Source organism: Myotis yumanensis, unplaced genomic scaffold, assembly GCF_028538775.1.
Source record: "Myotis yumanensis isolate MYYU_CA2020_CCGP unplaced genomic scaffold, mMyoYum1.0.hap1 SCAF_12, whole genome shotgun sequence".
Taxonomy (NCBI): domain Eukaryota; kingdom Metazoa; phylum Chordata; class Mammalia; order Chiroptera; family Vespertilionidae; genus Myotis; species Myotis yumanensis.
Genome location: NW_027223763.1, coordinates 15,900,223 through 15,925,775, shown reverse-complemented (window position 1 = coordinate 15,925,775; position 25,553 = coordinate 15,900,223). Strand labels below are relative to the sequence as shown.

The 25,553-nt window shown below is 55.5% G+C and overlaps 1 protein-coding gene across 2 annotated transcripts; it reads left to right on the top strand.

Moving 5' to 3' along the window:
• Positions 1-801: 801 nt before the first annotated feature.
• Positions 802-24,840, top strand: LHX6 (LIM homeobox 6). 2 transcript variants are annotated; one of them, XM_070430051.1, is made up of 10 exons: positions 802-885; positions 2,033-2,104; positions 2,476-2,658; positions 2,980-3,101; positions 11,466-11,686; positions 14,218-14,318; positions 14,555-14,650; positions 14,857-15,031; positions 17,987-18,090; positions 22,613-24,840. In XM_070430051.1, the coding sequence occupies exons 1-10, from the start codon at positions 802-804 to the stop codon at positions 22,631-22,633; spliced, it is 1,179 nt and encodes a 392-aa protein (XP_070286152.1). In that variant the 3' UTR covers positions 22,634-24,840. The 2 variants fall into 2 exon arrangements, with proteins under 2 accessions (XP_070286152.1, XP_070286153.1); XM_070430052.1 differs by lacking the exon at positions 17,987-18,090.
• Positions 24,841-25,553: the final 713 nt, after the last annotated feature.

Sequence of the window (25,553 nt, the reverse complement as noted above, 5' to 3'; positions counted from 1 at the left end):
TTTCCCGACCGGGCCAAATCCCAGTCAGTGGTTAGGAGCGAGTGCACTCTCTGGCCGTTATGGAGCCGAGGTGTCCGTGCAGGTGTGTGGGGGCAGTGGGTGCCTGTACTCCTGTAAATGAGGTGAAGGGCGGTCACTTGCCTCCGCATGCACACAGAGGTACCGGCGTGGGACTGCAGCAACAGAGCATCGGGTGTGACTACATGGTGTGTCCCTGAGGGCGGCGGGTGCCCTGTGAGGGAGGGGCAGTGTGAGGGCTGTGTGGCTGTGAGCCTGCCAGTGCCTTTGTATGTCCGTGTGTTTCAGACTTTGTCAGCAGCTCTGAGTTTCTGTGTGTCTATATGACTGTGTGTGTGTGTCTCTGGGTCGCTGCCTCGCTGTGTGTGTCTCGCTCTCCCTTGGCGGGGAGGGGATTGGTCACGCATGACTCATCCTGAACCGAGCGGGGCTCCAGCGGCAGGGCGGCCGACGCCGCAGCTGGAGGGGGTGGAGGAGGAGGAGGAGGAGGAGGAGGAGGAGGAGGAGGACTACCAGAAGGGGGAGAAAGAGGAGGAGGAGGAGGGGGCGGGGGCCTCTCTAAGTTTGTCGGGACCTTCTTCCGAGGCAGCGGCGGCGGCAGCCAAGGAGGCCGGGGCTGCGCGCGGGCCGGGGGCGGGGGCTGGGGCCGGGCCCGGAGCGGCGGAGCGGGCGCCTCGGCTCTCCTCCTGCTCCTGCTGCAGCCTCTGCTCGCTCTGTGGCCGGGGCCCCTCTCCGCGCGGCTCCCTGCGCTGCGCGCCCGCGGGGCCCGCGGCTCCCCGGCCCATGTACTGGAAGCATGAGAACGCCGCCCCGGCGCTGCCCGAGGGCTGCCGGCTGCCGGCCGAGGGCGGCCCCGCCGCCGACCAGGTGAGCCAGCCAGCGAGTGGCGGGGCGGCCCGGCCGGGGTCAGGCGGGGGCCAGGCGGGGCGGGCCGGGCGGCGGGCGGCCGCTGTGGCGGGGGTGCGGGTGCGGGGTGCGCCCGAGAGCGTGTGTCTGTGAGTGTGTGAGCGCACGCGAGCGCGGGCTGGGTGGGTGCGCGGAAAGCGGGAACACATTATTCAAATGTCGGAGGAATTTTTCAAGAAGCGATCTAGCCAAGACACAGGAGAATCCGGAGGAGGCGAGGCGGGTATTGTCCATCTGAAGAGGCGCCCATAGCGCCCCTGCGCCGAGGCTGGTGCGGGCTCCACGCCGAGGACCCGGACGCGGGGCCGTCCCGGGCGCGCCGAGGGGCGGGAGGGTGTCTTTTTCTGCTCTCGGTCGCCTCTGTATTCTCTTTTTGGTTCCGTTTCGCCCGGATCTTGCCCCCATTTTGCTCCGGGTTTCCTCCCGAGTGGCCCTCGAAGGGCACCTGAATCCGTGTCAATATCGCCGCGTCAGTTTAGCAGCGCGCGGGGCCGGTGGGCTTGATGCTCCCGCGCTCCGCGTTTTATTTTCCTCGAACACTCCCCTCCAATCTCCTTTTTATTTTCTTTCTCTCTTTTCTCCTTTTTGCATTTCGTGTCGAGAGGAGGAGAAGGGAGCGGGGAAGGGGGGGGGGGTGGGTAGAGGGAGAAAAAATTCGATTTTTAATTACTACCATTAAAAAATCAAATTTGCAATTCTTTGGGCGGCCTGATGGATCTCACTGATTGACAGTTGGAATTGACACTCTGGCTACCTCTTATCTTGGGCATTCACGACAATTTCTAATTGCAGGTAGTTTGTGTATGTGCGCGTGGTTTTTTTCCCCCTCGGAGGCTTGGATTGCAAGGGAACTAAGCGATTACTTCAAGAGCCACGGGTTAAGTGCAGGGAGAGGGGGAGCGAGAGGGAAAAAATCCAATCCAAATTCAAATTGCTTCATTAGAGAGACACCGCTTTTGTGGGGAAGGGCTTTAAATGCCCACCACAAAGTTAGGACTCATTGTTCCGCGCTGGTTTATATAACAGGCGCGGGGAGGCGCCGGGTTTAGGCGGAGCGGAGCCAGCTCGGCAGCCGCCACCGCCTGCGTTCCCTCTCCCCCTCCCCCAGGTGATGGCCCAGCCAGGGTCCGGCTGCAAAGCGACCGCCCGCTGCCTGGAAGGGACCGCTCCGCCCGCCATGGTGAGTGAGCTCGGCCCTGCCTTCGGTCCGCGGTCCGGCCCTCGAGACCTGGCCCGGCTTTCCGGCCGCAAACCGCTGCTCTTGCGCCGGGGGGAATCCCTGAGGGCGCCGCCCCCTCTCTGAGCCTCAGTTTCCCGACCGAGAATATGGGCTCTGACCGCTCCCGACCCCCAGGATGCGCGTGTGAATAGCCGAACCCGTCCCTTCCTCTCCAATAGGCTCCTCCATCCCAGTTCTCTAGCCCGGGGCCCGGCGTCTGGAGGGGAATTTCGTTGTCGACTGGTGCACTGGGGGCCCAGGTGTGTCCTGGAAGCAACTGCAGCGCTGGGCCCCGGGCTCAGCGATCGGCTCTCCCTCTCCCCCCACCGCAGGCTCAGTCGGACGCCGACGCCCTGGCAGGCGCTCTGGACAAGGACGAGGGTCGGGCCTCCCCCTGTACACCCAGCACGCCGTCGGTCTGCTCACCGCCCTCTGCCGCCTCTTCCGTGCCGTCCGCCGGCAAGAACATCTGCTCCAGCTGCGGCCTGGAGATCCTGGACCGGTATCTGCTCAAGGTGAAACCGGGGTGCGGTGTTGCGGGTGTGCGGCGGGGTGTGGGGTGCAGTCCAGAAACTTCGCGTAATCACGAGTACTGGTCCAGCCCTGCCGGACCCTGGGGCTTTGAGCTGGTCTTCGTGTCTCTCTGCGCCCCCGGGGTCCCGTCTGAAACACGGGAAGAGTCTGTTTCTACCCTCCCTGAGCCTCCGTGTTACAGAAAGAAAGTGGGGGAGGTTACGGGCACCGTCAGAGCCCCAGCGTCTCTGTCTGCAGGGTGGCTGGGGGCTGGCGTGCAAAGCGGCCCGCGCTGAGCCGCCCCCGCGCTACCCCCTCCCCAGGTCAACAACCTCATCTGGCACGTGCGGTGCCTCGAGTGCTCCGTGTGCCGCACGTCGCTGCGACAGCAGAACAGCTGCTACATCAAGAACAAGGAGATCTTCTGCAAGATGGACTACTTCAGGTAGGCTGCGGCCGCCAGGCCGGCAGTGTCGCCGCAGGCAGGCCCGGCGCACAGGGAAGCCTTTTTTGCGGCGCGTGGTGTCTGGCTCCGGAGCCCCTGAGCCCGGAGTGCACTCCCGGGGCGCCGCGCAAACCCAGCCGGCTCTCGGCGCCACGAACTGGGAGCTCCAGGCTTCGCGCCGGTGCCAGCACCGGTCTGGCCCGAGATCCGCCTCCTGCTCCTGCGGCCCACTCGGTTTCCGTCGCGTGTCTGGCTCTGTCTCCGGTCCTGCCTGAATCTCAGGCTCCAGTTCCCATCACCAGCGCCTCGGTTGAGTTCTGATGTCCCGGCTCTGGCCCCAACCCGCTCGGATCCTAGCCTTGATCTGGCTGCCTCTCCAGTGCGCTCTGGCCTGGGTTCCAACCCTACTCCGACTCCAGCCACGCCGGCGTCGCTCCCAGAGCGGGACCCTGAGCTGGGCTCCAGGCTTGCCCGTCTCTGACCCCGGCTCCGCGCTGGGTTCCGGTCTCAGATCGAACCCATATTCAAGCACCTCTTCCTAAGACCCAACCTCGGTCTCCAGTTCCGCCGCAACTTAGACCCTGGCGTCGCTCTAATGTCTGGGGTCCTGATTGGGTCCCAGGCGGCTGTTCCAGTCCCAGCTTCGTCATCGTTTCAGCCTGTCCCTGGTCTAGGCCGACTTTGGGCTGCCAGGACAGGAAGGGGGAGTGTAGGGCGCTGTAGCCCAGCAGCATTACCCCGGGGTGCACTCTCCTGGAGGCAGGCCGAGTCTGCGGACTGGCGACTCCAGCGGAGCTAGTCCTTCCTTCGCGGCTGCTGGCGCGCGCCTCGCTCCAAACCTAGAAGTTCCCGCCTGACCCGGCCATGGGGTCAAGTTCACTGCGAAGTCAGGGCTCAGTGGCCACCCGCAGGATCTCCGCGGGAAGCGTGAACCAGGCCTGATGCCGGACCACCGGGCCTATAGAGTCCTGCGAGGGTGGAGTGTGATTAGTTTCAGGGAGGGGATGTCTGTTCCCAGGGGCTTTCTCAGGAAGAAGAGTAAACTACCCTCCTGTAAACCCCACCACCACCTCCAGTGACCTCCCTTAGGGAGAGAGGCTATGATTTCAGTCTTCTTGGGAGTCAGGGAATGTGATGGAAGTCAATGCAACCCCCCTCACCCCCACTTTGAGTCTTCTGGGACTTGGAAAGAGAGGACCTTGAATCTAGGGGGAAGTTTGCAGCATTTTGGACTGGGATACTCTGGAAAAACCATCGGAAGCATGGCTCAAGAACTGGACTCTTTTTTTGAGTATGAGTGTGAAAGGGTGTACAGCCAGGGTGTGCAGGTGTGTGGGGTCTACAAGGTGGCCTAGGGGTCAGCTTGCAAAACTGTGTGTGTGTGTGTGCGTGTGTGTGTGTGTGTGTGTGTGTGTGTGTCTTGTTTGGATCTGTGTCTGGCACTGAGGGGATGTGTGGACAGCATATGTGTTCCTTTATGACATGCATTTGTCTTTTGGTTCATGTGTAAGAGTGTGTGTCTATGTGTGAATGTCTATGTGTGAATGCCAGTGCACAAGAAGGTCAGGTCAAGGTTACAAATGGACAGGGATCTGGAGGTGAGAGGGTGAGGCTTCAGAAATCCTGTGATTCCTCACCCTACCCCCTCCTCCTCTGAGGGGGGCATTTCTGCTTAGGACCTTCACCCAGGCACCGAGGACTCAAGGGATATGAATGTGGATTTGTAGGTGTGGACTGCTGTGTATGTGTATGGCAGAGCAGGGTTATTGTGTGGTATGCAACCAGAGTGTGATGTTTCCCTGCACTATGCCATCTGCTATTGGCTGGCCAAGGCAGGAAATGGATGTTAGAGTCCTTGTCTAGATACCTCCTTGTTCTAGGCCTGACTCCAGTTCAGCTGCCATTTGGGGGAGGGGGGGGGGCTCCTTGGGCTCATCAGCTAGCCAGGGACAGAGCTCCAGCTTGGGAAATCCAACAGGATGATATCTCAGCCTCCTCCTGTAGAGCAAGGCAGGACTGGACCCTAACCCTGGCTCTCCTGGTGATAACAGACCTGGCAGCCCTATGAGCCACCTGCCCACATTTCCTTGCTGCTTCTCCAGCCCCAGCTCATGCTCAGGCTGGACCAAGCCTCCTCAAATGCTATGCTTACTAGACCTTTCTAGGGCTGGTCAAAACTCAGATCCTGACCCCACCATTCAGAGCCTCCACTGGCTCTGGAATCCCCCGTCCTACTTTGGTGACTTAGAGTATGGAATGTGCAGCTATTTTGGGGAGAACCAGAGACTGAGCTCCATCAGGACAACATTGAATCACTGTGTGACCTTGGAGAAATCACTGCATCTCTCTGCCCTCAGTGTCCTACTTCCAGGGCTGTCTCTCGGAGCTGCCAAAGAGGGAGTAAAAGGAGGAAGGCTCAGTTAGAGGCTCCATAGATGGCAAGTGCTGTAGGTGTCTTGATTATTACCATTGCCACTCTGGCTGGATGGATGCTGGGCACATTCCCCTAATGTCATTTCCTCAGGCAGTTTGAGGAGTGAGGCCTGCCTGGAGGGATGGGGCTGGGCCATTTCTGGGCTGAAGGTTCTGAGCGATAATCCTTTTCCAGTGACAAGAGTCCCCAAAGCAAAACTAAAACAGATTTTGGTTAAGAAAATGGAGTGAATAAAAGCTCACATTCCCTGGGAGGAGGGGAGAATTGTGGCTCTTCTGATCATTTCCCCCCCAGCCAGGTCTCCCTGCAGGCATAACCCTTCCCTGGCAGCCCCACCTGTAAGAAAAATAATGAAACCCACAAAAAGGGAAAGGAAAAGCCGGCAGAGTGCCAGGAGGGGACTATTGCCTGCTCTGAGCAGCAGCCCAGACGCTGGGTGGCTGCTGTAAGGGAGGTCTTTTTGGAGAGAGCATGAATGATGGCATGGGAGGCAGAGGGCTCCTCTCAAGAGCTGGGGCTCAGGAAGAGACCACGCTCTGTGATTCTCTAGCCCTCTGTTTCCTGAAGCCCAAGGTGGACTGGAGCACTCTGCCCAAAAGAGGTCAATATCCTCATCAGAATGGAGGGGGAGAGAGCACTGGGGTCTTACCCCCACTGAAGGATCTTCTAGGTTCCACCCCCCATCTCGCCCCTCCTTGTAGACCATCCTTCAGTCTCCTTAAGCAGAACCGGAAGTTAGAAGCTAGAAGGGCACTCCAAAGTCACCAAGAGAAGCTGCAGAGGGAGGTGGGGAGCGGTGGAGGGAGGTTGGAAGTCTAGTGCTGTCCCTGGCTCATTTGCATTGTTGGGAGGGGTTGGTTTTCCACTGGCTGTTTGCCCTTGATAACAGGGTGCTGGACCTCTCTGTCCCAGCTTCTCCAACTCCCTCTTTAATAGGGACCTCAACAGCCCTTGGGGGTTCTAGCAGATTCCCAGCTCCCCACCCTCCCTGAGTCCTAGCAGAAAAAAGTTACCACCAGGGAAATATGATATTGCTTTTAATTTCTTCAAATTTTTGTTGTTGTTGTTAAGACCATTTGTTTCCTTCCATTTTCTTTGAAGAAGTAAAGGAAAAAAAAACAGTGTTCCTCTCTGGGGCATTCATATCAACCTTTGTAGGCAGCTTCCTCCCATCGACCTACCTGTAGCTGCTGCCCCCCACATGGGTCATGGGCTGATCTACAGTGCTCTCCTGGCTCCCTCAGCCTCCTGAAGCATCATGCCCGTTGCATAGTTGGAGAGACAGATATCCTGAGAGAGTGGCAGGTGAAGAACCCAGGGTCACACAGTGAGACAGAGAGTGGAAAAGGGGCTGGGCATGGGTGGGGACACTGGTCATCGGTGGAAGGTATGGAGCTCATCACGAAGCCAGGAACTCTTTACATGCGTTATCCCATTGGATCCTCAGGTCCACCCTGTGATTATGATACTTTCACATTCCTCACGTTATAGGAGGGGAAACTGAGGCCCTTCAAGGTGAAGTCACAGTTAGTAAGTGGCAGACCCTTGAGAAGACCCAGGGCTGCCTGACTCCACTATCCCTGTGTCTAAACATTCAATACACTTTGCTTCTTCTATTGGTCAGATATGTCAGCAGCCCCTCTCTACAAGGAAGTGGGGCCTGTGGAATAGCAAAGACCCTTCTCTGCTGACCCTAAGAGTCCTTGTACAGTTCATTTGCCTTCACACAGGGAGCGCCTGCTGGGTGCTGTGATGTGAGAGATTCCCTGGGTGGGCTCTGGGAGCACTGGGGCAGGAGTGGCCTCCTTCAGAGGCCCCGAATGGATCGACTTTGCCAGGATCCGGTCCCCATGGTCCCTGGCCCTCTGACCTCCTGACCATGGGAGTGGGGAGTAAAGAGTTAAGTGTGCTCCCGGAGTTTGTGGGCAAACTTCAGAGAGTGCCCTGGGCTGGGCCACTGAGGCTTCCCCCTGAAGTTCCTGTCCCCTGGCCCAGTTGACTTAGGGCAAGACCCCAGCCTTCGGCTGCCTTCTGCCTAGAACCCAAGCTCCGACTGGAGAACCCTGCCCCCTCCTTCAGGGCGAGGGTGCCCGGGAGGCTCAGAGCTGGGAAGCGACCCCCCACCCTCTCAGAGAGCAGCCCAGCTGTTGGGGGACAGATGTTGAGGGAGCAGAGAAGTTAGGTGGGGGAGGTGCCTCAGGCCGGGGACCTCCGGGGTGCGGAGTGTTTTAACCTCTTAATTGCTGGTTCTGTTTTTCTCTGGCCTCTTCTAAGAGTTTGCCTAGAAGAAAAGGAGCAGAGGGGATAGGCAGGGCTCCTCCTACACTCTCCCTTGTTTGCCTTGTAGAATCTAAGGCCATCGAGGAAGCATCCTTAACGTAAAATAAGTGAACTCTGGTTTGAGTTTCGGCACCCTGGCTCACCAGCTTCGGAATTAACATTGGCCTTCCCACTCTGAGCGTCGGTTTCCTCCTGCAGAAAACGGGTGGCTTCATGATGGGGACCGGGTCCGAGTGAAACTCCGATGGGCTCTTTCGTTGAGGCTCATTCATCCAGCTAATAATTTCTGAGCGCCTGCTGAGCATCCAGGGGAAGTAGGCCGGAGAGTGAGCTTCACTTGGTCCAGGGAGCACAGCTCCCTCCGCACAACCTCGGCTACCAGCTGTCGGAGGAGAGAGGGTGGGGAGGTGCGTGATGCCCACTCTAACTCTTCTCAGCAGTTCAGATACGCAGCATCTTTCCTGCAACTCTCCACCCCCAGGGCGCCTCTGTCCTTTGCGCCTTTGCCCGGAGGCGCACGGAGGAACAGAGAGAGGGGTGCGCTGGGGGCTGGGGCGGAGGGGCGGGGGGCGGTAGCCGCGCCCCCTAATCCCGTTGGCGCCCCATTCGCAGCTCCCAAACATCCTTTTCTTGAAGTTTCGTTTTCTCCGCCGCCAATTTCGCTGCTTCCGGAACCGGTGGCTCAGGCCTCAGAGCCCGCCTGGGAAGGAGTCTGTCAATTTGTCAGAGCCTCGATCCGTAGGTCCTCGTTCCCCTTCTTTGTGCCGCTGATCCCTGCCCCATGGAGGACGCGCTTCCGGAGCGGCCTGCAACGCACCCAAAACTGCGTAACGATCCCATCCTCACCTCCATCCAAGGATCCAACTCGAGGATGATTTCGTTGACTGGGTCGAGCCACAGAGAGCGCGGGCAGATCCCAGGGCTGGGGACAGCTCCTGGCATTTGGGGTGACACGTGTGGGGGGTGTTGAGGAAATTGCTAAGGGGTCACCCGCGGCACCCACCTGGAATCAAGGGGATGGGTACACTGTGAGCAGCACTGTAGGCGCAGAACCGCGCGGGCGTTTCGGATTCGTGGAGTGGGAGGATCAGGGGTGTGCGGCGTGTCTGGGACGCGTGCCCCTGGCAGGGGACGAGGAATCCCGCACAGCCAAGCGCGAGGACCCGGGATGCTACCCCGGCGTGGAGCACCGGCGGTGGTGCACGGAGACCACAGAGGGGAGGCGAAGTCGCCTGGCTCTTCCCGTTCACTGGGAACGCACTCTGCCTTCCCGAACCCCCTGAGCCCCAAGCCCTTCCTGCCAGAGTTTCCAGGATCCAGGGCCTGGAGTGGGGACACGGCGCAGTCAGACCAAGCCCCTTTCCTGTTCATCACCCAGGATCCAGATCTTCTCATCTCCAGTCTGGCTGCTTCCGCAGATTCCAGGTACTTTTTGCACCTTGAAGAGGACCTCAACCCCGGCCCTACTCGCTGTGGTCTTGAGCTAGTCACTCGACCGCTCTGAACCTCCGATTCCACCAGTGCAAAGTGGGTGCCAGAGCTCCCACCTCACTTGGTTACGGTGAAGCCGGTGAAGCCGAGGTGTGCATTGAAGGCTTTGCACCCCAGGACCCGGGACTGCAGCAAGCCCTCTACCAGATTGCCAGCGGAACCGGGCCAGCCTGTGGCAGGAATAGGCTGGGGTGGGCAAAGCGGGTTCTTCTCCTCTCTGCAGAGTGATGGTGAACAGAGACCGCAGGATGTGCTGGGCTGTCCCCTGGGGAAGCCAGATTTCCGAGCCAGGGAATTGCCTCTGTTTTGGGGGTGTTTGACCAGGCAACGTCCTGCAGTGGGGTCTGAGCTAACCGTTTCTGGTTTCTGGTCCAAGACAGTAGCTTTGGGCTTCCTGGGGTGGGGATGTTGTAACCAGAGCCCATTTGCTGGGCGGGTTCTCTCACACACTCACAGCGTTTCTGAAGGCTCCTCCGGATGGAAGTGTGCCAGCCCTGGGGACACAGAGGCACATCTTCTTGGTCCTCTCCCAGGAAGGCCTGGGGTGGGAGATCCAAAGAACCAGATATCTACAAACCGATGTGACCAATGCGGAGAGGGTGGTGCTGGGGGAGCTGTGGCACTTTTCCTGGAGGGTGAAGGAGTGTGGGAAAAGGGATCAGCCTGCGCAAAGGCCAGGGTGGGAAAATACTTGAGGGGGCCATGAAGACCTGGGAATGACCTTCCATTGCGGCTGCGGCTCATACTTGGGTTTGGGGTGGGAGATCTTGAGGAAGGTTAGAGAGGAGGAGATGAGCCTGACAGGATGTGGTTTGTTGGGCTTTGTAAACTCCAAGGGTCTTGGACCAGATCCCAATGGTAGATTGGAGCCACCAAAAGGTTTTAAGCAGGGCAGGCCAGGATTCGGTATGCAAGCTGGAAACTTCACTGCGGCCACTCTGTGGAGGATGGATTGGCAGGAGTGGGCCTGGGGAAAGGGAGATGAGAGCTAAGATTGGCAGAGAGGGGTGCATGGCGGTAGCCTGACTTAGGAGGCCACAGTGACAATGGAGAGGAGGAGATGGGTCGCAGAGATACTCAGGAAAGGAACCAACAGTGTCTCATGGTTGGCTGGAGGTGGGGTTAAGGAGAGGGAGGAGTGTATGAGTTAGGTTACTAAGCCTGCACAGCTGGATGAGTGGTGGCTTCAGCCCCTGAAATGGACTGTGCACCAGAGAAAACTGAGGCTCAGAGAGTTCAGAAGGCTCACATCCACTTAAGGAGCAAGCATTCCCTGGTTCTCAGGGACCAGGCCTTGGGGTGACTCTGGCACAGGGCGAAACAGACTCTGCTGCTTTCTGAGGGCTCCCAGTTTGGGGTGGAGGCAGCTGTACCCAAAATGCACTATAAAGGGGGAGGGAGAAAGGAAAGAGACAGACTCAAGAAAGCCTTAGGGCGGGAAGAAGGCATTTGATCTTGGCTTTCTGTGTTTGTGACTAGCTGGTTATTTAATAGACTGCCGCGCACTGAACAGATAGTAGCAGGCAATGCTGTTGTCATCTAGTTCAGCTCAGGGCAAGGGAAATGAGAACTCAGAGGGGTTAAACAATCCTCTCAGCGTCATCAAGCCAGTCATGCACATCTATGCTTCTGAGAAACGGAGCTTCTCTACTGCTGGGGTACAGTTTATTCATCTCGGGCTCCTATCCTTGCGTGCTGTGTGACCTGTGCAAGTGACTTAACTCCCCGGTCCCCATTTTCCTCATCTAAAAAATGAAGATTAATGGGGATACTCAATATAAAACACTTAGAATCTTGCTGGGCACGTGGTAAGTGCTCAGAGATTTGCCTACTCATTATTATTATTATTCTATTTTCCCTAACACATGATATATTTGTATTGAGTAGATTGATGTTATATACAAATGTAAGTGATCACTGTAGAAAATTTGGAAAATTCAGAAAAACACCAAGAAGGAAATAAACACACCCACCAGCTCACTTTCTAGGTAGATCTTGTCTACGGGAGGGGGGAGAGTGGTGGATGCAGGCGTAGGGATATTGTTAGTGACAGCTCCGAGGCCAGACGCCCCGGGTACAGGCTGGCTACTGGGTTTGGAGGGAGGAAGGGTGGCCTGTCTGAGCCTCGCCCTCCCCTCCCCTGCCCTGGTGTCCCACAGCCGATTTGGGACCAAGTGCGCACGCTGTGGCCGGCAGATCTACGCCAGCGACTGGGTGCGGCGGGCCCGCGGCAACGCCTACCATCTGGCCTGCTTCGCCTGCTTCTCGTGCAAGCGCCAGCTGTCCACGGGCGAGGAATTTGGTCTGGTTGAGGAGAAGGTGCTGTGCCGAATCCACTACGACACCATGATCGAGAATCTCAAGAGGGCCGCAGAGAACGGTACCCAACCCGCCCCGCCCAGCACCTGGCCACACCTCTGCCCTCAGCCCTACCCCACCCCAGCACCCCAGGTACTGCCCACACTCCTCTAGGGACAGGTGCTCACCTTATCACCTGGGGGCTGTGCCGGGAGCCCAGACTTCTGGCTCCACCATTGGCTTGAGAGTCCGAGATCACTGCCTGTCCCTGCAACTGTGTTTTCTCATCTGTAAAATGGGGCTTATGATAGGACCTTCCAAAGAGAGATGAGCTGATGTTTGCAAAGCCAGGAGGCAGTCAATGAACTCTAGAGAGGATTCTCATCATGGGACAGCCGACTCTTTTGGACAGTGCTGGTTGGCCTGAGGGCTCATCCCCTCCAGCTGTCCTGGAGAAATGACCCCCCCTATTCTCCCAACTCCCAAGCCATCAGCTCCAAGCCAGAGGTTTGGAGGTGGGGGTTTCATGCTGGATTGTGAAGAGTCTGGAGAGGGGAGTGCCAGTTTTGCTTCTGGCATGCTGTTCTGACTTGTGAAGTTTCCTTTCCTCTCTGGGCTTCAGTCTCCCCATCTGTGCAAGATAGCTGGTGGACTAGAAAGATAGCCCTAAATCTCTTCCGGTTCTGATATTATGATTCCCCAAGACACATGGGTCCAGGGACTGGGTCCAGGGACGGGGTCCAGGTCTTTTAGGGGTGGTGGTGGCTGGATTACAGGTAGGTTGGGGTCTGGAAAGGAGGAGCAGAGGCTGGGCTGTGGGGGGAGGCAGGAACCCTTTCCATAATTCCCTTATCTGGGTTTGTGAAAGCTTCTCACTTCTCTGTGATTATTCTATGTTATCCTTACAGCCCTAGGAAGTAGCTGGGGTATCCCCATTTTACAGGCGAGGAAACAGGCAGAGGTTATCTGCAGTATGTGACTGGCCAAAGGTTACAGACTAGCATGTCTGCCTGCCTGACTCCAAAGCCCAAGTTCTTAACCACCATACCATACCACCCCGTTCCCAAGCTCTGAGACCCCTTAATCAGACTTCTTCAAGCAAGGAGACTGTTGGGATGTGGTTCCCTCTATGAGTTTAATTTTCCCATGGATACAACAGGCACACCAATTGTTCTCCTGCTTGCTCTCCTAGGAGACATTAATACCACAAAATGTCTGTCCCACCCACAGTGCCTCTGGGGAGGGGTGTGGGTTACCCTGCCTCAATTTCCATTCTGGGGACGAGTTAGGGATCCCCAGAGTGTTCCTGGCCAGGGCCACACCAGGGCATTCACTGTATCCTGTCGGGATTCAGACTAAGTGGACCTGGGTGCTATGCCCACCTGCAGTGAAGCTAGGATAGAACCCCAGGAGTCACAGGTCTCCCCACACCATGGCCCATCAGTGACCTCAGGCTCCTTCCACACTTGGACCAAGTAGGACCATCCCTAGTCAGCCTTGCCAGTTAAATTCCTGCTTTCCCAGGCAGGCGCCGCTTTAGACTCCTACCATGCAGAGGAGCGTGAAAGCTTGGGACCTTGGATCTTCTTTACTGACTAGCCAGCAGTTTTGGCTACTGTTTTACTTTTTAAACACACACACACACACACACACACACACACACACATCATAGAAACTTTAGAAAAGATGGTTAAGCAAAAAGAAAATAAAAATCACTCCAAATGCCACCACCCCTTATATTTTAGTGTATATCTTTCCAGATTTTTTCTATGACTGTATATTTTTTCCTAATTTAAAAACACATTATGAACAGTAGTGGAACTGCTAGTGCTTTTAATTTTCTTTTTTGTGCTTGACTGAATTTTCTGATTTTTTTAAAAAAAATTCTGAGTTTTTGAGAAGGAGCAGTCATTACCTTTGTATTTAGAAAATTGAGATATTAGAAATAAAATGGGAGTATATTTAGTGTGATTGTAAAAGTAATATAAGTGGAAAAAGAATAGCTAAATATAGTCTAGTTAAAATTAAACCTTAGAGAAGTAAGGTGACATATGATTGTAAAAACCTCCAAAGTTACAGAAATATTGAAAGTAGAATCTCCATAATTGCACTCCTGGGAGGAACCACTGCAACACCTTCCAACCTTTTTGCTTCCATACGTTTTAAAATTTTATGTCCTTCCAAACTTTTGCTTTTATCAATTTTTACAAAATGAGGACCACAGGTTTGTAGCCTGCTTGCTTACTATTTTCATCAGCCTTAGACTTCTCCAGTTTAGCTTGGGGCGCTGGAGTCAGCCAGCTGTCAGGATACCAGTGTGAGGTCGGGACCAGGCTTTCTTCTCTCTGAGCCTCTGCTTTACAGCAAGGATAATGTCACCCATCCTCAGGGCTGTGGGACGGAAATGGCACACCGTCTGATACCAAGCGGACGCTCAGAAATGAAAGCCCTTTGCCCAAGGACTGAGTTCAGAGACTAGGACCCCTGGGGTCCCCGCCCCCAGCCAACTCCGCTCCTGCCCCTTCCTGGGACCAGCTCCCCCCACCCCCGTCCTTTTCAGGCTGCCGCTAGAAGAGACGCGGACGCGAGGTCAGCCACTTCTGTCGCCCTCAGGGAACGGCCTCACGCTGGAGGGGGCAGTGCCCTCGGAGCAGGACAGCCAGCCCAAGCCGGCCAAGAGAGCGCGGACATCCTTCACCGCGGAGCAGCTGCAGGTACCCGGGGAGGCCGCCAGTGGCCGGCAGGCTGTGGGCGGGGAGTCGGCGTGGGCGGGGCTGCGAGGGTCTCCTGGCTGCGCCTCTCCCGGACCCCGCCCCCCCCCCGGGTGGAGGGGCGGGGCTATAGATATCTGGGGCGTGGCCTCCAGGCCGGAGCCTCTGATTGGGCCAGGGCCCTGGAGACCTCCGAGTGCCGGTTCCTAACTCACCCCGCCCCTTCCCGCGCTGGGCAGGTTATGCAGGCACAGTTCGCGCAGGACAACAACCCCGACGCACAGACGCTGCAGAAGCTGGCGGACCTCACCGGCCTCAGCCGGAGGGTCATCCAGGTGGGGCCGGGGGAGGCGGGGCCTTCGGGTCTGGGGCGGGGCCTAGGGGGGTCTGGGCGTGGGCCCTGCGGCGCTTAGCAGGGCGGCCGTCCTGGGCGCACGAGGCCGCTTTCTTCTGGAAGCGACGAGGCAGCCCCGACTGGGTCCCCCGGCGGCGCGTCCGACCCTGGTCCGCGAGGTTGAGGCTGCCGAGGCTGTCGTTCCAGGTGTGGTTTCAAAACTGCCGGGCGCGTCATAAAAAACACACGCCGCAGCACCCAGTGCCGCCCTCCGGGGCGCCGCCGTCCCGCCTCCCTTCCGCCCTATCCGACGACATCCACTACTCCCCCTTCAGCAGCCCCGAGCGGGCGCGCATGGTCACCCTGCACGGCTACATCGAGAGTAAGTGATTGCGACACCCGGGCCGCCAGGTCTGTGGGAGAGGAGCGCGCGGGGGCGGCGGAGGCGTGGGGAGGCCCGACGGAGCTGCATGGGGTGAAGATGCGGGCTTCGCAGTAACTAGGAGGTGGGAAGAGGGGTTGTTACCTGGCTCTGCCTTAGCAGACGCAAACATCCGACCATTCAAGTACCTTCCAAGCACTGGTTCTGTACCGGGGCCGGGGGACTAGGGAAAGAGCAAGATGGGTCAAGTCCTTGTTCTGGTGGAGCTTGCGTTCTGGTGGGAGAGACGACGTGGGACAATAACCAGATAGCTGAGCGTGTGTTTTAATTGCCTCGATTCCTATAGGACAGGTGCTGGGTGGGAGTGTGGAGATGCCGCTCTCAAACACGCTGAGATGGGAATGATGGGTAGGATGAGTGAGACACAAGGAGTGGGAACTAGGAGTGCCCCGTGTCAGAGGAACTGAATGTAGGCAGGTCTACAGCCTGACCCAGGGAGCATGTGGCGTTGGGTGCCTCTGGGGTTGCAGAAGGCCAGTGTGGAGGGAAAGCTCAGGGCTGCGAGGCCATGGGCAAATCACCTAACCACCTTAAACCTCAGTTTCCCCATCTGTAAACTGGGACATTAATAATGCCTACCTCACAGGGTTGTGAAAATCCACTGGTGTATTCGGTAGTTATTTTTGGAGTGCCTTTTGTATCCTGAACACTAGGATACAACATAGAACACCGTAGACCAAGGCCTGTGTGTTTCTGGGGCTCACATTCCAGGGCGGGACATGGGTGGAAAGACAGTTAATAAACTGATATAGGAGGGAGGGCAGGCATGGTAGTGGGCACTGAGCACTGTGGGGAGATGGAGGGCAGTCATGGTGGAGTGAACTCTGAGCAGGAACCTGGAGGAGAGAGGGTGTAGTGATGTGCGTTTCTGGGGGATAAACATCAATGAATCTGCTGTTGAGCAGGTGCTTACCACACATTTTCTTTCCCTTCAAGGGTGTTTCCATTGTTTGCTTCCTCAAAGCTGGGCACGACCGGAAAAATAAAAGTGGTTACAATATACTCACAAACTCAAACCCTCTTTTCTGGGACTCTAGTAAGAGGAAGAGGTCAGAGAGACACTGCTGTTTACTGAGCCCCTGCCACGTGCCAGGCGCTAACTATGTTTCTAAACATTAGAGATCACTATCCCATTATACAGATGAGAAAACCAAGGGTTCACAGTAAGTTAGTGGGAACCAGTTTCTTTAATGGTTGAGTGTGGGCTTTGATGTTAGGCTGAAGATCCCACCCCTGCCACTTCCTGGCTGTGACACTGGGCAGGCTTCTTAGCTTCCCTGAATACCAGTTTCCTCATCTGTAAAAGTGAAGACAGTAAGGATACCTATCTCAACGCAGTGTGGTGAGCATTCAGTGAGATCATTGACTTAGGTCTTCAGCATTTAGTAAGTGCTGGATAAGTATTAGCTGCTCTGTGATGGCGGCGGTGGTTCTGGTTGGCAGAGCTGAGGGTGCAGAGTCCTGCCTACTGCACCAGGCTGCCAGTTGGAAACTGTCTCTTTGTACTGTTCCGGTTCCGAACCGTCCGCTCAGTAGGAGGGACTTTTTCTCCCTTTCTGTTTTAAACAATGACTTGCGTTCAGGCTCCTCAGAGCCGGTAGGAGATGTAGTTCTTCTGTTAAAGGCACCAAGGACCAGGGGCTCTCTGGGTGCCAGGAATTGGCCCTACCAGCTAGCATTTGCTGTGGAGTTAGTAATGGATCTAAGTGACTCCCTTGGGAGGGGGCCATGGCCTCCAGACTCATGCCAGGACGCTGCCCTCACACTTTGTAGATCAAAGATCTGTGTTTGATGCCCAGTGCCCTTCCCTCTCCACCTTGAGGTGGAACCCAGCTTGGGGCAGGAGCTGTCAAGGGTATGTGGACCTGCTGCCTCTTGCTGCATGGCTGAAGGTCACCTTGGCACTTTGCTTTGCAGTTAACTAAATTCATAGGACCTGAGTTTCCTGGAGCCTTAGAGCTTAGAATCTGATAAAAAAAAAAATACAACAACTTTGGAACCGGACCCCAGAAAAATGCACATACACACATAGTTTTCCAGGTCATCCCAGGCTGTTCATGGACCCCTAGAACACCCCAGGTTAAGAATTCCCAATTGAATACAACAGATGAGGGGACTTTGCCTCAGAAAGGCACAGTGACTTGTCCCAAGTTACATACCAATTGTAAATCTCTGGACAGGGCTCTTGTTTTGTTACCAAAGTAGATGAAGCGCAGGGAGGAGGAAGCCATGGACTTTTCTACTGAAGTGGTAAAGAGGCTGAAACATGAGAAGTGGGGGTCAGACATTAGGATGGACTTTCCCTCACAGTTTTAGATGTTAGAATAGGGTATGGAGACTTTCTCAACAAATTATTTAAAGAGTACCTACTGGATGCCATGCCTCATTCTAGGTAATGGAAATCCACAAAAATCTAGAAACTAGACAACAGACAGAAATTCCTGTCCTCACTAGAGCTTGCATTCTAGTTGGCAGAGATAGGGAGTGTGGGTGTGTGTTGGTGTTGGGTTGCAATTATTAACAGGGCAGCCAGGGAGAGCATCATGAAGAAGGTGCCATATGAGTGCAGAGTCCTCTCAGAGGTGTGTTTGGAAAGCTTAAGTGATACCTGGAAGGGAGATAAGGCACTAAGGGAGGATCCTAATAAATGGGGTACAGCCTTGCATGTAGGAGGTGTTCAATACATTTTCACTTATGAGTATTTGTTTATCAGTCAGCCGGACAATTATATAGAACTTTATAGGTTATAAAGTCTTTCACATAGAGCGTTGCAACCAACCCTATTGAAATTTCCCCCAGGGTCAATCAGCTGGTAAGTAGCAGAGGTGAACGTGGTCCAGGTGGGATCCTGCATGGAGGCTGGGTGTGGGCTCCAAGGCATCCTCTCATCCACAGGTCAGGTACAGTGCGGGCAGGTGCACTGCCGGCTGCCTTACACCGCGCCCCCCGTCCACCTCAAAGCCGATATGGATGGGCCGCTCTCCAACCGGGGTGAGAAGGTAAATGGAGCTAGGTTGGGTCTGGTGGGTCAGAGCCATCCTGCGGGGAATGGGTTTCTGGCAGCATTCCTCATCACTGAGCAGGCACCATGCCTCTCTGCCCAGCACGCTCTGTGCCCCCCAGGCAGTCGCTCCAGCAGGCGCCAGTGTGTTCAGTGTGCACGGCCCTCCTTGCAGGTCTGCACTGACAGCTGGCCTCCTCTTTTCCAGATTTCTGAATTTAGTTACTTTGCTCAAACTTTGTGGTTCCAGAGAGGGCTCATATCACACACCACCCTGCCTCCCACCACCTCTCTGGTTCCTCCTCCTTTCTCCGTTTTATTCCTGTCTGTTGGGAGTGAATACCCCCAGCTTGTGAGGCCCAGGGATAGCGGGTCAACAAGTGACCTTGGTCAACTGGCAAGGTCTCCTTTGTGATATCCTGGTTTCTGGTTGTCTCCAGCATTAGGACTAAACATCCAGAAGGGAGCTTAGACAGCACCCAGTCCAGTGGCTTGAAAGTTTTGTTCTTAAGCCCTGGAAACCTGTGTTAAATCTTTTCCATGTCCCATAATGGAGATGCAAGTGGATGGAGCTGCTTGGGGTGAAACTGCAGAGGGAGTTCCCCACCCCCCAAGCTCTAAGACACCTCCTACTTAGCCTGAAAGCCACTGCTCTAAGACACCTACCCCCATTCTAGAAAGGGGAAAATTGAGGCTCACGTAGCTCAAGGTCACAGAGCTTGAATGAAAACCTGTGCATTTACTCATTCACTTATTCATTTATTCAGCTGACATTTGCTATATGCTGACTGTGCCCAGGAGCCCCGTGTCAGCTGCCAAGAGTACAGAGATGAGGAAAGCATAGTCCCTGCCCTTGAGGAGGCCACAGACATAAGTTATAACACTGTGATGAACCTGATGGGGGAGCCACAGGGGCTGGGCAGTGGAGAGTGGGGGTGCAGCTCAGGAAAGACACAAGGAAGACTTCCTGGAGGAAGGCAATGTCTGAGCCCAGGCCTGAAGGCTGAATCCGAGTTCCTGGGGAAGGCATGGGAAGCTCTCTCGGGGAACACCGAGCAACTCAGTGTTGCTGGCACACAGGCTTGGGAGGAAGAACAGTGAGGTGGGGGCCTCGGGCTGCCAGGTGGAGGAATGTGGACTTTGTCTTGGGGCAGGAGTGGTCCCTGGAGGCCTGTCAGAAATATCACTGTAGTGGCCCTCAGAGAGAGAGGGAGTGCTGGGAGTCAGGGTGGTGGGCCAAGGAGAGAGGGCCAGGGCCTTCAGGCTGGAAGGGCCCCCAGGGACCCTGGAGTCCAGCAGAGCGTGGTTGCTGTTGCTGTGATTTTCAGCATCAGCTGGGGAGTTTGTAAAGATACAGATTTCCCAGCCTAGCCCCTGGAAAGCTGATGGTGAGGTCTATGGCAGAGACCAGGGATCTGCTGGTGTGATAAACACCTAGCCCCTGTGATTCCGGCAGGCAGCCAGAGGTGAGGAGCACTCCTCCAGGACAGCCCCTCTTACTCTGCCTCCTCACTGAGCACCTACTGTGTGCTGGGCTCGCTGCTGGGCACCATGAGGGAAGGTAAATGGTATGGAGGTACAGACAACCTAGTTGAACAGATAGGTTTATAAGTAACCAGTAGTGTTCAAGACAAAATCCCACAGTACTTGGTGATGGGTGAGCGCGTCCCAGGAAGGTCCCCTCTGGGACTGCCATACTCACAGTAGGAGCTGCTCCTCTGTTCATGACAGAAACTTAAACACATTGTCTGATGCCTCCCAACCCCTCTGTGGGTGTGAGGATGGCATCTCGGAGAGGCAACGACTTGTCCAGGGATGCAACGAGTCTGTCGGACTCCGAAGTCCATCTCGATCAGTAACCATGTCCTTTCATGGAGCACTTTACAGTTTACACAGTGCTCTCTTTGACCTTGGCCTTCAGAGCCCCCCTGGGAGGATAGTTACATTGACTCCGTTGACTCCGTTTCACACCTGCAGACACTGGGGCTCAGACAGCAGTTCTGGCCCAGGGCCACAGAGAGCGTGGGTAGGGCTGGCATCCATCCTAGGACTGCCTGCCTCAGAGCTGCCCCTCCTGCAGGAGAGCATTCGTCTCATCAGACCTGGTACAGGACTGCAGAGGCCACCTGGCATGGCCCCTGTCCTCTGGGAATGTGTGGCTTAGAGCCAGCGGCGGGTAGCTGCAGTGCAGGTGACAGGGCACTTGAGGTGAGGGACGAACATGGCCTTCAAGGACCCAGAAGAGGGAGTGAAAGTTCTAGGGGAGAAGCAGGGAATGAGGAGAAGGGCATTCCATGTTGGGAGCAGAGAACATGCTAGGCACAGAGGCAGGCATGGGGGAGTCTGGGTTTGAGGGACTAAGGGGTGTTTAGTGTGACTGAGGCCCAGGGAAGTGGGGCAGGGTGGTGACAGGGGTCACATAATGATGGGCCGGGACCGTTGGGTGATGGGCTTGGGCGTTATCTGGAGGGGATTAGCCTTGGGAGTATTTAGGGCTGTGCTCAGAGCTTGGAGAGGAGCCCTGGCCTTCTGGTTGCTCAGCTAAGCTTGTGGTTATGTCTGGTTCAGCTTGAAGGGTGAGCCAGCCTGGGCTCTGGCAGCTTTGGCTGTAGAAGGTTTCTGGCCCCTGGGTTTGGCTGCTGAGCCAGAGCTCTCTTGCTGGGATGCATCCCCAACTTCACATCCAGCTGCTCTGCAGAAAAATGCCCCCCCCCCCCCTCCCTTCATGATCTTTCTCCCTCTCACTGTCAAGACTTCCTGCCAGCTCCTGGGGGCCTTCTCTGTCCACATCTTGACAAATCCCTGGGGGCTGGTGGGCTGTGTGTGGTCAGTCGGTGTAGAACTGTATGGGCTTTCTCCCAAGTCACTCCAGGCCTGAGCCAGCCTAGCTCTAAGGAGACTCAGTGCCCCACTGGGGCAGGCCCCTGAGCCCACTGATCGAGAGCATCACTGGCTTGACCAGGAGAACGGTCCCTGAGCATTCAGGAGTAGCACCTTCTGCCCCCCACCACATCTTCATTTGGCCACAAAAACCTGTGAGTTTCAAGGAACCACATTTCTTCCAAATCATGGCCCCCAGTCCCACAATTTCAGAACTTAGAAGGTGCTTAGAAATCAGGGCCGAGCTGTCACTGATAAGATGGAGAGACTGAGGTCCACAGAGGAGAGGGGTCTTACTGGAGAATTTCCTTTGATAAGAGCCCAGAGGCCAGAGGAGAGCACTGCCCGAGGCGGGGTGAGTGGCTGAGGCAATGTGGTGTGAGCTGAGTCAGGCAGACTCAGAATCCCAGCTCCGCCACTTCTCACTCTGAGACTTGGGAATACAGTTAGCTTCTCTGAGCCTCAGTTCCTGTAGCCGCAAAATGGAGAAAATAATAGGTGCCACAGCCAAGCTTGGTGCTGAAAGCAAATGCAGTAATGTATGTAAAGAACCTAGCACAGCCCAGCCGGTGTGGCTCAGCGGTTGAGCATTGACCCAGGAACCAAGAGGTCTTCAATTTGATTCCCGGTCAGGGCACATGGCCAGGTTTTGGGCTGGATCCTCAGTTGTGGGATGTGCAGTGGCAGCTGATAGATGAACTTAGCACAGTGCCTGGTACACAGAAAGTAGCTATAGATGGTGGTTATTGCTATGCTTTCCTCCATCTCCTCCTCATGGTAACCGATCTGGGCAAGTAACCTTCCTGATCAGAAAACGAACAGCCATATGACTGTACCCACTTGATGTCCCGGGAACAATGAACGGTGGTCCGCCTGACCCTTCACTGAGACATCACATTGACCAGACCTTCAGGGAGCTGGCTGTGTCAGCAGCGTGAGAAGTCAGCCAGGTGCTTTAGGTGGAAGAGGAGAGGGACAGGGGCAGACAGTCCCTGGTCACTCACTGTGTGCCAGGTCCCTGGCCTGTCTCAGCCACCTGCCTCTCGGCTTTGTGAAGACTAAGTGCGCATGAAGTGCTTGTCCCGTTGCATGGTGCGTCATAAGCATGATGACAGCTGCCGTGGTGATCGTGGAGAGGTAGAGGTGGTGTGATGTATAGCGAGCGAGCTCTGGAGCCAGGCCTGGGCTGCAGTGCTGGGTCCGCCTCCTCCTAGCTGTGCGACCTATCCGTGGGCTCACTGATTTTCACCTCCCTGAACCTCAGTGCCCTCCCCTATAAAATGGAGATAACGGTGGGACACCTTCGAGGGATTGGGATGAGGCTCCACAAATGCCGGTCAGACACTTTCCGCAGCGCTGGGTGCCGGGTGCAGACCTTTGCTGCTCTTCTTGTATCTCACTGAATCCTCCCCATCCTGAGAGAGAGAGGTCTTGTCATCTCCATCTTACAGATGAGGAAACAGGCTCAGAGAGGTGAAGTGAGTTGCCCGAGGTCTACAGCCAGTAAGTACCAGAGCCAGGATTTGAACCCAGATCTGGGCCCCAGGCCATCCGCATTCTCTGTGCCTTCAAGGACCTCTGGGGAGCTACTGGAGGGGCAGGCCCCCAGCTCAGCCACCTCCCACACCCTCCTTCCGCAGGTCATCCTTTTCCAGTACTGACGCTCCCTGCACTTGTGCATCTGTCCATGGGCACCCCACAGCTGTCCCTCAGCCGCTGAAATGCAGTGTCCGAGCGCTGCCAGGAATCCACCCACCTCTGCATCCACCCCTCATCTGCCGTCCCGCCTGCCACCAGCTGGGCCTGTGGGCCTGGCTGTCCCCTCTCCTGCTGAGAACCAGAACCCGCCAGGAGCACCGCGGAGTCCTCCTATTGGAAGGCAGAGCTCCCTGAAATTTGGAATCAGGGTGAAAACAACAGCCCAGTTTTTCCATTTAGACAGGACTCATCTTCAACTGAAGCTGATTAAAACAGCAAAAGGCCGGATTGAATTGTGCAACGCCAACAGCCTTCTAATTTACAGGTTTTCTTTCCTCCCATGTTGGCCTTCACTCACTACTTCCTTGGAACCGTCTCTGAATTCTGAAAGCCGAAAACCCCCAGTGTTATCCACTCTGTTGCTTTTGTCTGGAAAACTCTACAGTGTCTGTGGGATGTCCCCAAAGGAAAGCGTATGTTCTAATTTTATCATTTCCATCTGTCTGCTTATGTCAAGTTAAAGAGAGAAAAGAGAACACTGACCAACCCTGAGAGGCCCAGAAGGGCAGAGATGGAGGCCTGCCCAGACCAGGAGGTGGGGGATAGGCAGGGGCTGGGAGGCACAAAGACTCCCATTGGTTTGGAGCTTGAGGAGAAGGATATGGCACATTGGGCTGGGAGAGGAGAGAGAAAACTCGGGGTATAAGTGGGAGACCCTCTTCCTACCTAGTTATCCAGCACATATGTATACAGATGACATAGCAGACATGGTGTTTGAACTATGTGATGACATTTCCAAACGTTTGGGCAGGTTAGAATTGGGGGCTTTTTTTGGCCACTCATGGACTCCTAGTAGGGGTGCTTGGGTCATGTCATTTTTGGAGGGACCTCTCATGGAGGGCTGGGGAACAGAGCCCAGGGAAATGGCAGTCAGAATGTTAACTCTGGACCCATATCTGAATAGCGAGAGGGTGCCCTATGCCTAGGTGAGCGTGCCAAGCCCAAGATTCCAGCTGGCCCCTCTGGGCTCCCCCACCCACTCCTGAAAACAGAGGCCAGACACAGCTGTGCTCATACCCACCCTGTCCTGCTGCAACTCTTCAACCCCAAACAAAAGGGCTTGGGCTACACAAGACCATAATTTATGTTTTCAGGGGGACACCCATTTGTCCCAAGGTTATCCTGTGATTTTACAAGTACTTGGTGTCCTGATGCATTTCCCACTAGACTCTAGTGACTAGAGGCTGCTAGCAAGCCTGGCTGAGTCCAAGTCCTCCTTCCTGCTCTGGTGAACCTGGTATGTTGCCTTTGGAAGGAGACTGTAGGACGGGGAAAGCAAGCCCCTGGCACATATGCATCGACTGTCCCTGCTTTTACCCAGGGCAGACATTGCTAGTCAATTACAGTATCCTGTGTTACTGTGTCTGGAGACGGTTTCAGAATCCAGGTGTTTGAAGTTGGCACTTACCACGAAAGCCTATACAGTATGTCATCCTTGCTCTGGGATCTGGAGAAAGGCGAGGCTTGGGTGAAGCCCGAGAAGGGGACCTGCTTCCTTTCCCTTCTGAAGATGGTTCCAGCTGGCTCAGGGCAAAGAGAAGGCACCACTGGGAATGCGGTCAGCACTGCTCAGTTCAGAACTCATCCAGTGAATAACGTGTACCTGGCCCTGTTCTGGGGGCTGACGCTAACAGGAGCAGTGTGGGCCTGATCCCTCGTCTTGGGGAACTTTGATTTTTGCTCCCGAGGCCCAAAGAGCAACCATGTAGTCGATGGCCAGTTGCACCCGACCCAGGGTCACCCAGTACCCACTCTGCCTTGGGGCTCCCCCAGGGTCTGTTCCTTGCGTGGATCGCGTGGTCGTAGCATGTTGCAGTTCAGACATGTCTCCACTAGCCTGTTAGAGCAGCCTGGGAATGTACAGGCCATCGAGACTATTTATTTAAATACAAAAGGGGAAAACACACACACACACATACATGGAAAAATATTGTAAGCACTTTTTTGTAAAACCAATGTTTGTTTTGTTACATACCTTTCATGTTGTGCTTTGTAAATGTCTTATTTGTGTAATAAATAAAGTTAATGCAAGTAGAAGTGCTGGCACTTAAATCCAGAACGCGATGGGATTCCGTTTCTTTCCTGCTCTCTTCAAGGCTCAGGCCCCTGGACCCCGTGCAGTCCCCTTCCTGGAAAATGGGTCCTGTTTCCCAGTCAGTAAACTGAGTGTCCTAAAGGCGTGATGGCGGGCTTCTCCTCTAATGAGCTTTGTAGGAGATCTGGCTGCTGCCCTCTGTCCCACTCCTGTGCCGGCTCGCTCATGGGACCCTGAGAATCCGAGCCAACTCTGCCCTGGAGGAACTCTCGATCTGGCAAATGCTGGGAACGGACGGACAGATCCCACCAACATGGTGTGAGAGCCAAGGGATCTAATTGGTTGAGGAGTTCACAGAATAGCTGCAAAAGAGGAGGTGTTGGGGGGGGGCCAGAGAGGGAGGCACAGAGGAACCTGTTTGGAAGATGGGGGAGAATTTGATACATTGATGTGAAGGGAGCTAGGGCTTGAACTTGGGCACAAGTCCGGGTCTCATGTTGGCCTCTTTGGGTTCCAGAGCCACCACATAATCTGTAATCTGGGGAGTGAGAGAGTACCTTTCTGCTGGCTGCCATCACTATTATTATTATTATTATTATTAGCAGCAGAACAGTTTATTCAAGTCAAAGCTCTGCAGGAGAGGAGAGGCGTGGCCTGTCTGATGCTGAGGGTTCCCCAGCACCTTCCCACATGCCGGGCGCCATGGCCCTGCGCAGTTGCCTGTAAACCTCAGCTCAGGGTGTACAAGGCCATTGCCCCTGCAGCCCCCCCCCCCTTTATTAGTTGTT

Bases quoted from the DNA above. Each gene is read 5' to 3' on its own strand.
- LHX6 (XM_070430051.1), top strand. From the start codon at position 802: ATGTACTGGAAGCATGAGAACGCCGCCCCGGCGCTGCCCGAGGGCTGC. The intron at 886-2,032 runs GTGAGCCAGCCA...CCCCTCCCCCAG, and splicing joins GCGGCCCCGCCGCCGACCAG to GTGATGGCCCAGCCAGGGTC. The intron at 14,319-14,554 runs GTACCCGGGGAG...CGCGCTGGGCAG, and splicing joins TCACCGCGGAGCAGCTGCAG to GTTATGCAGGCACAGTTCGC.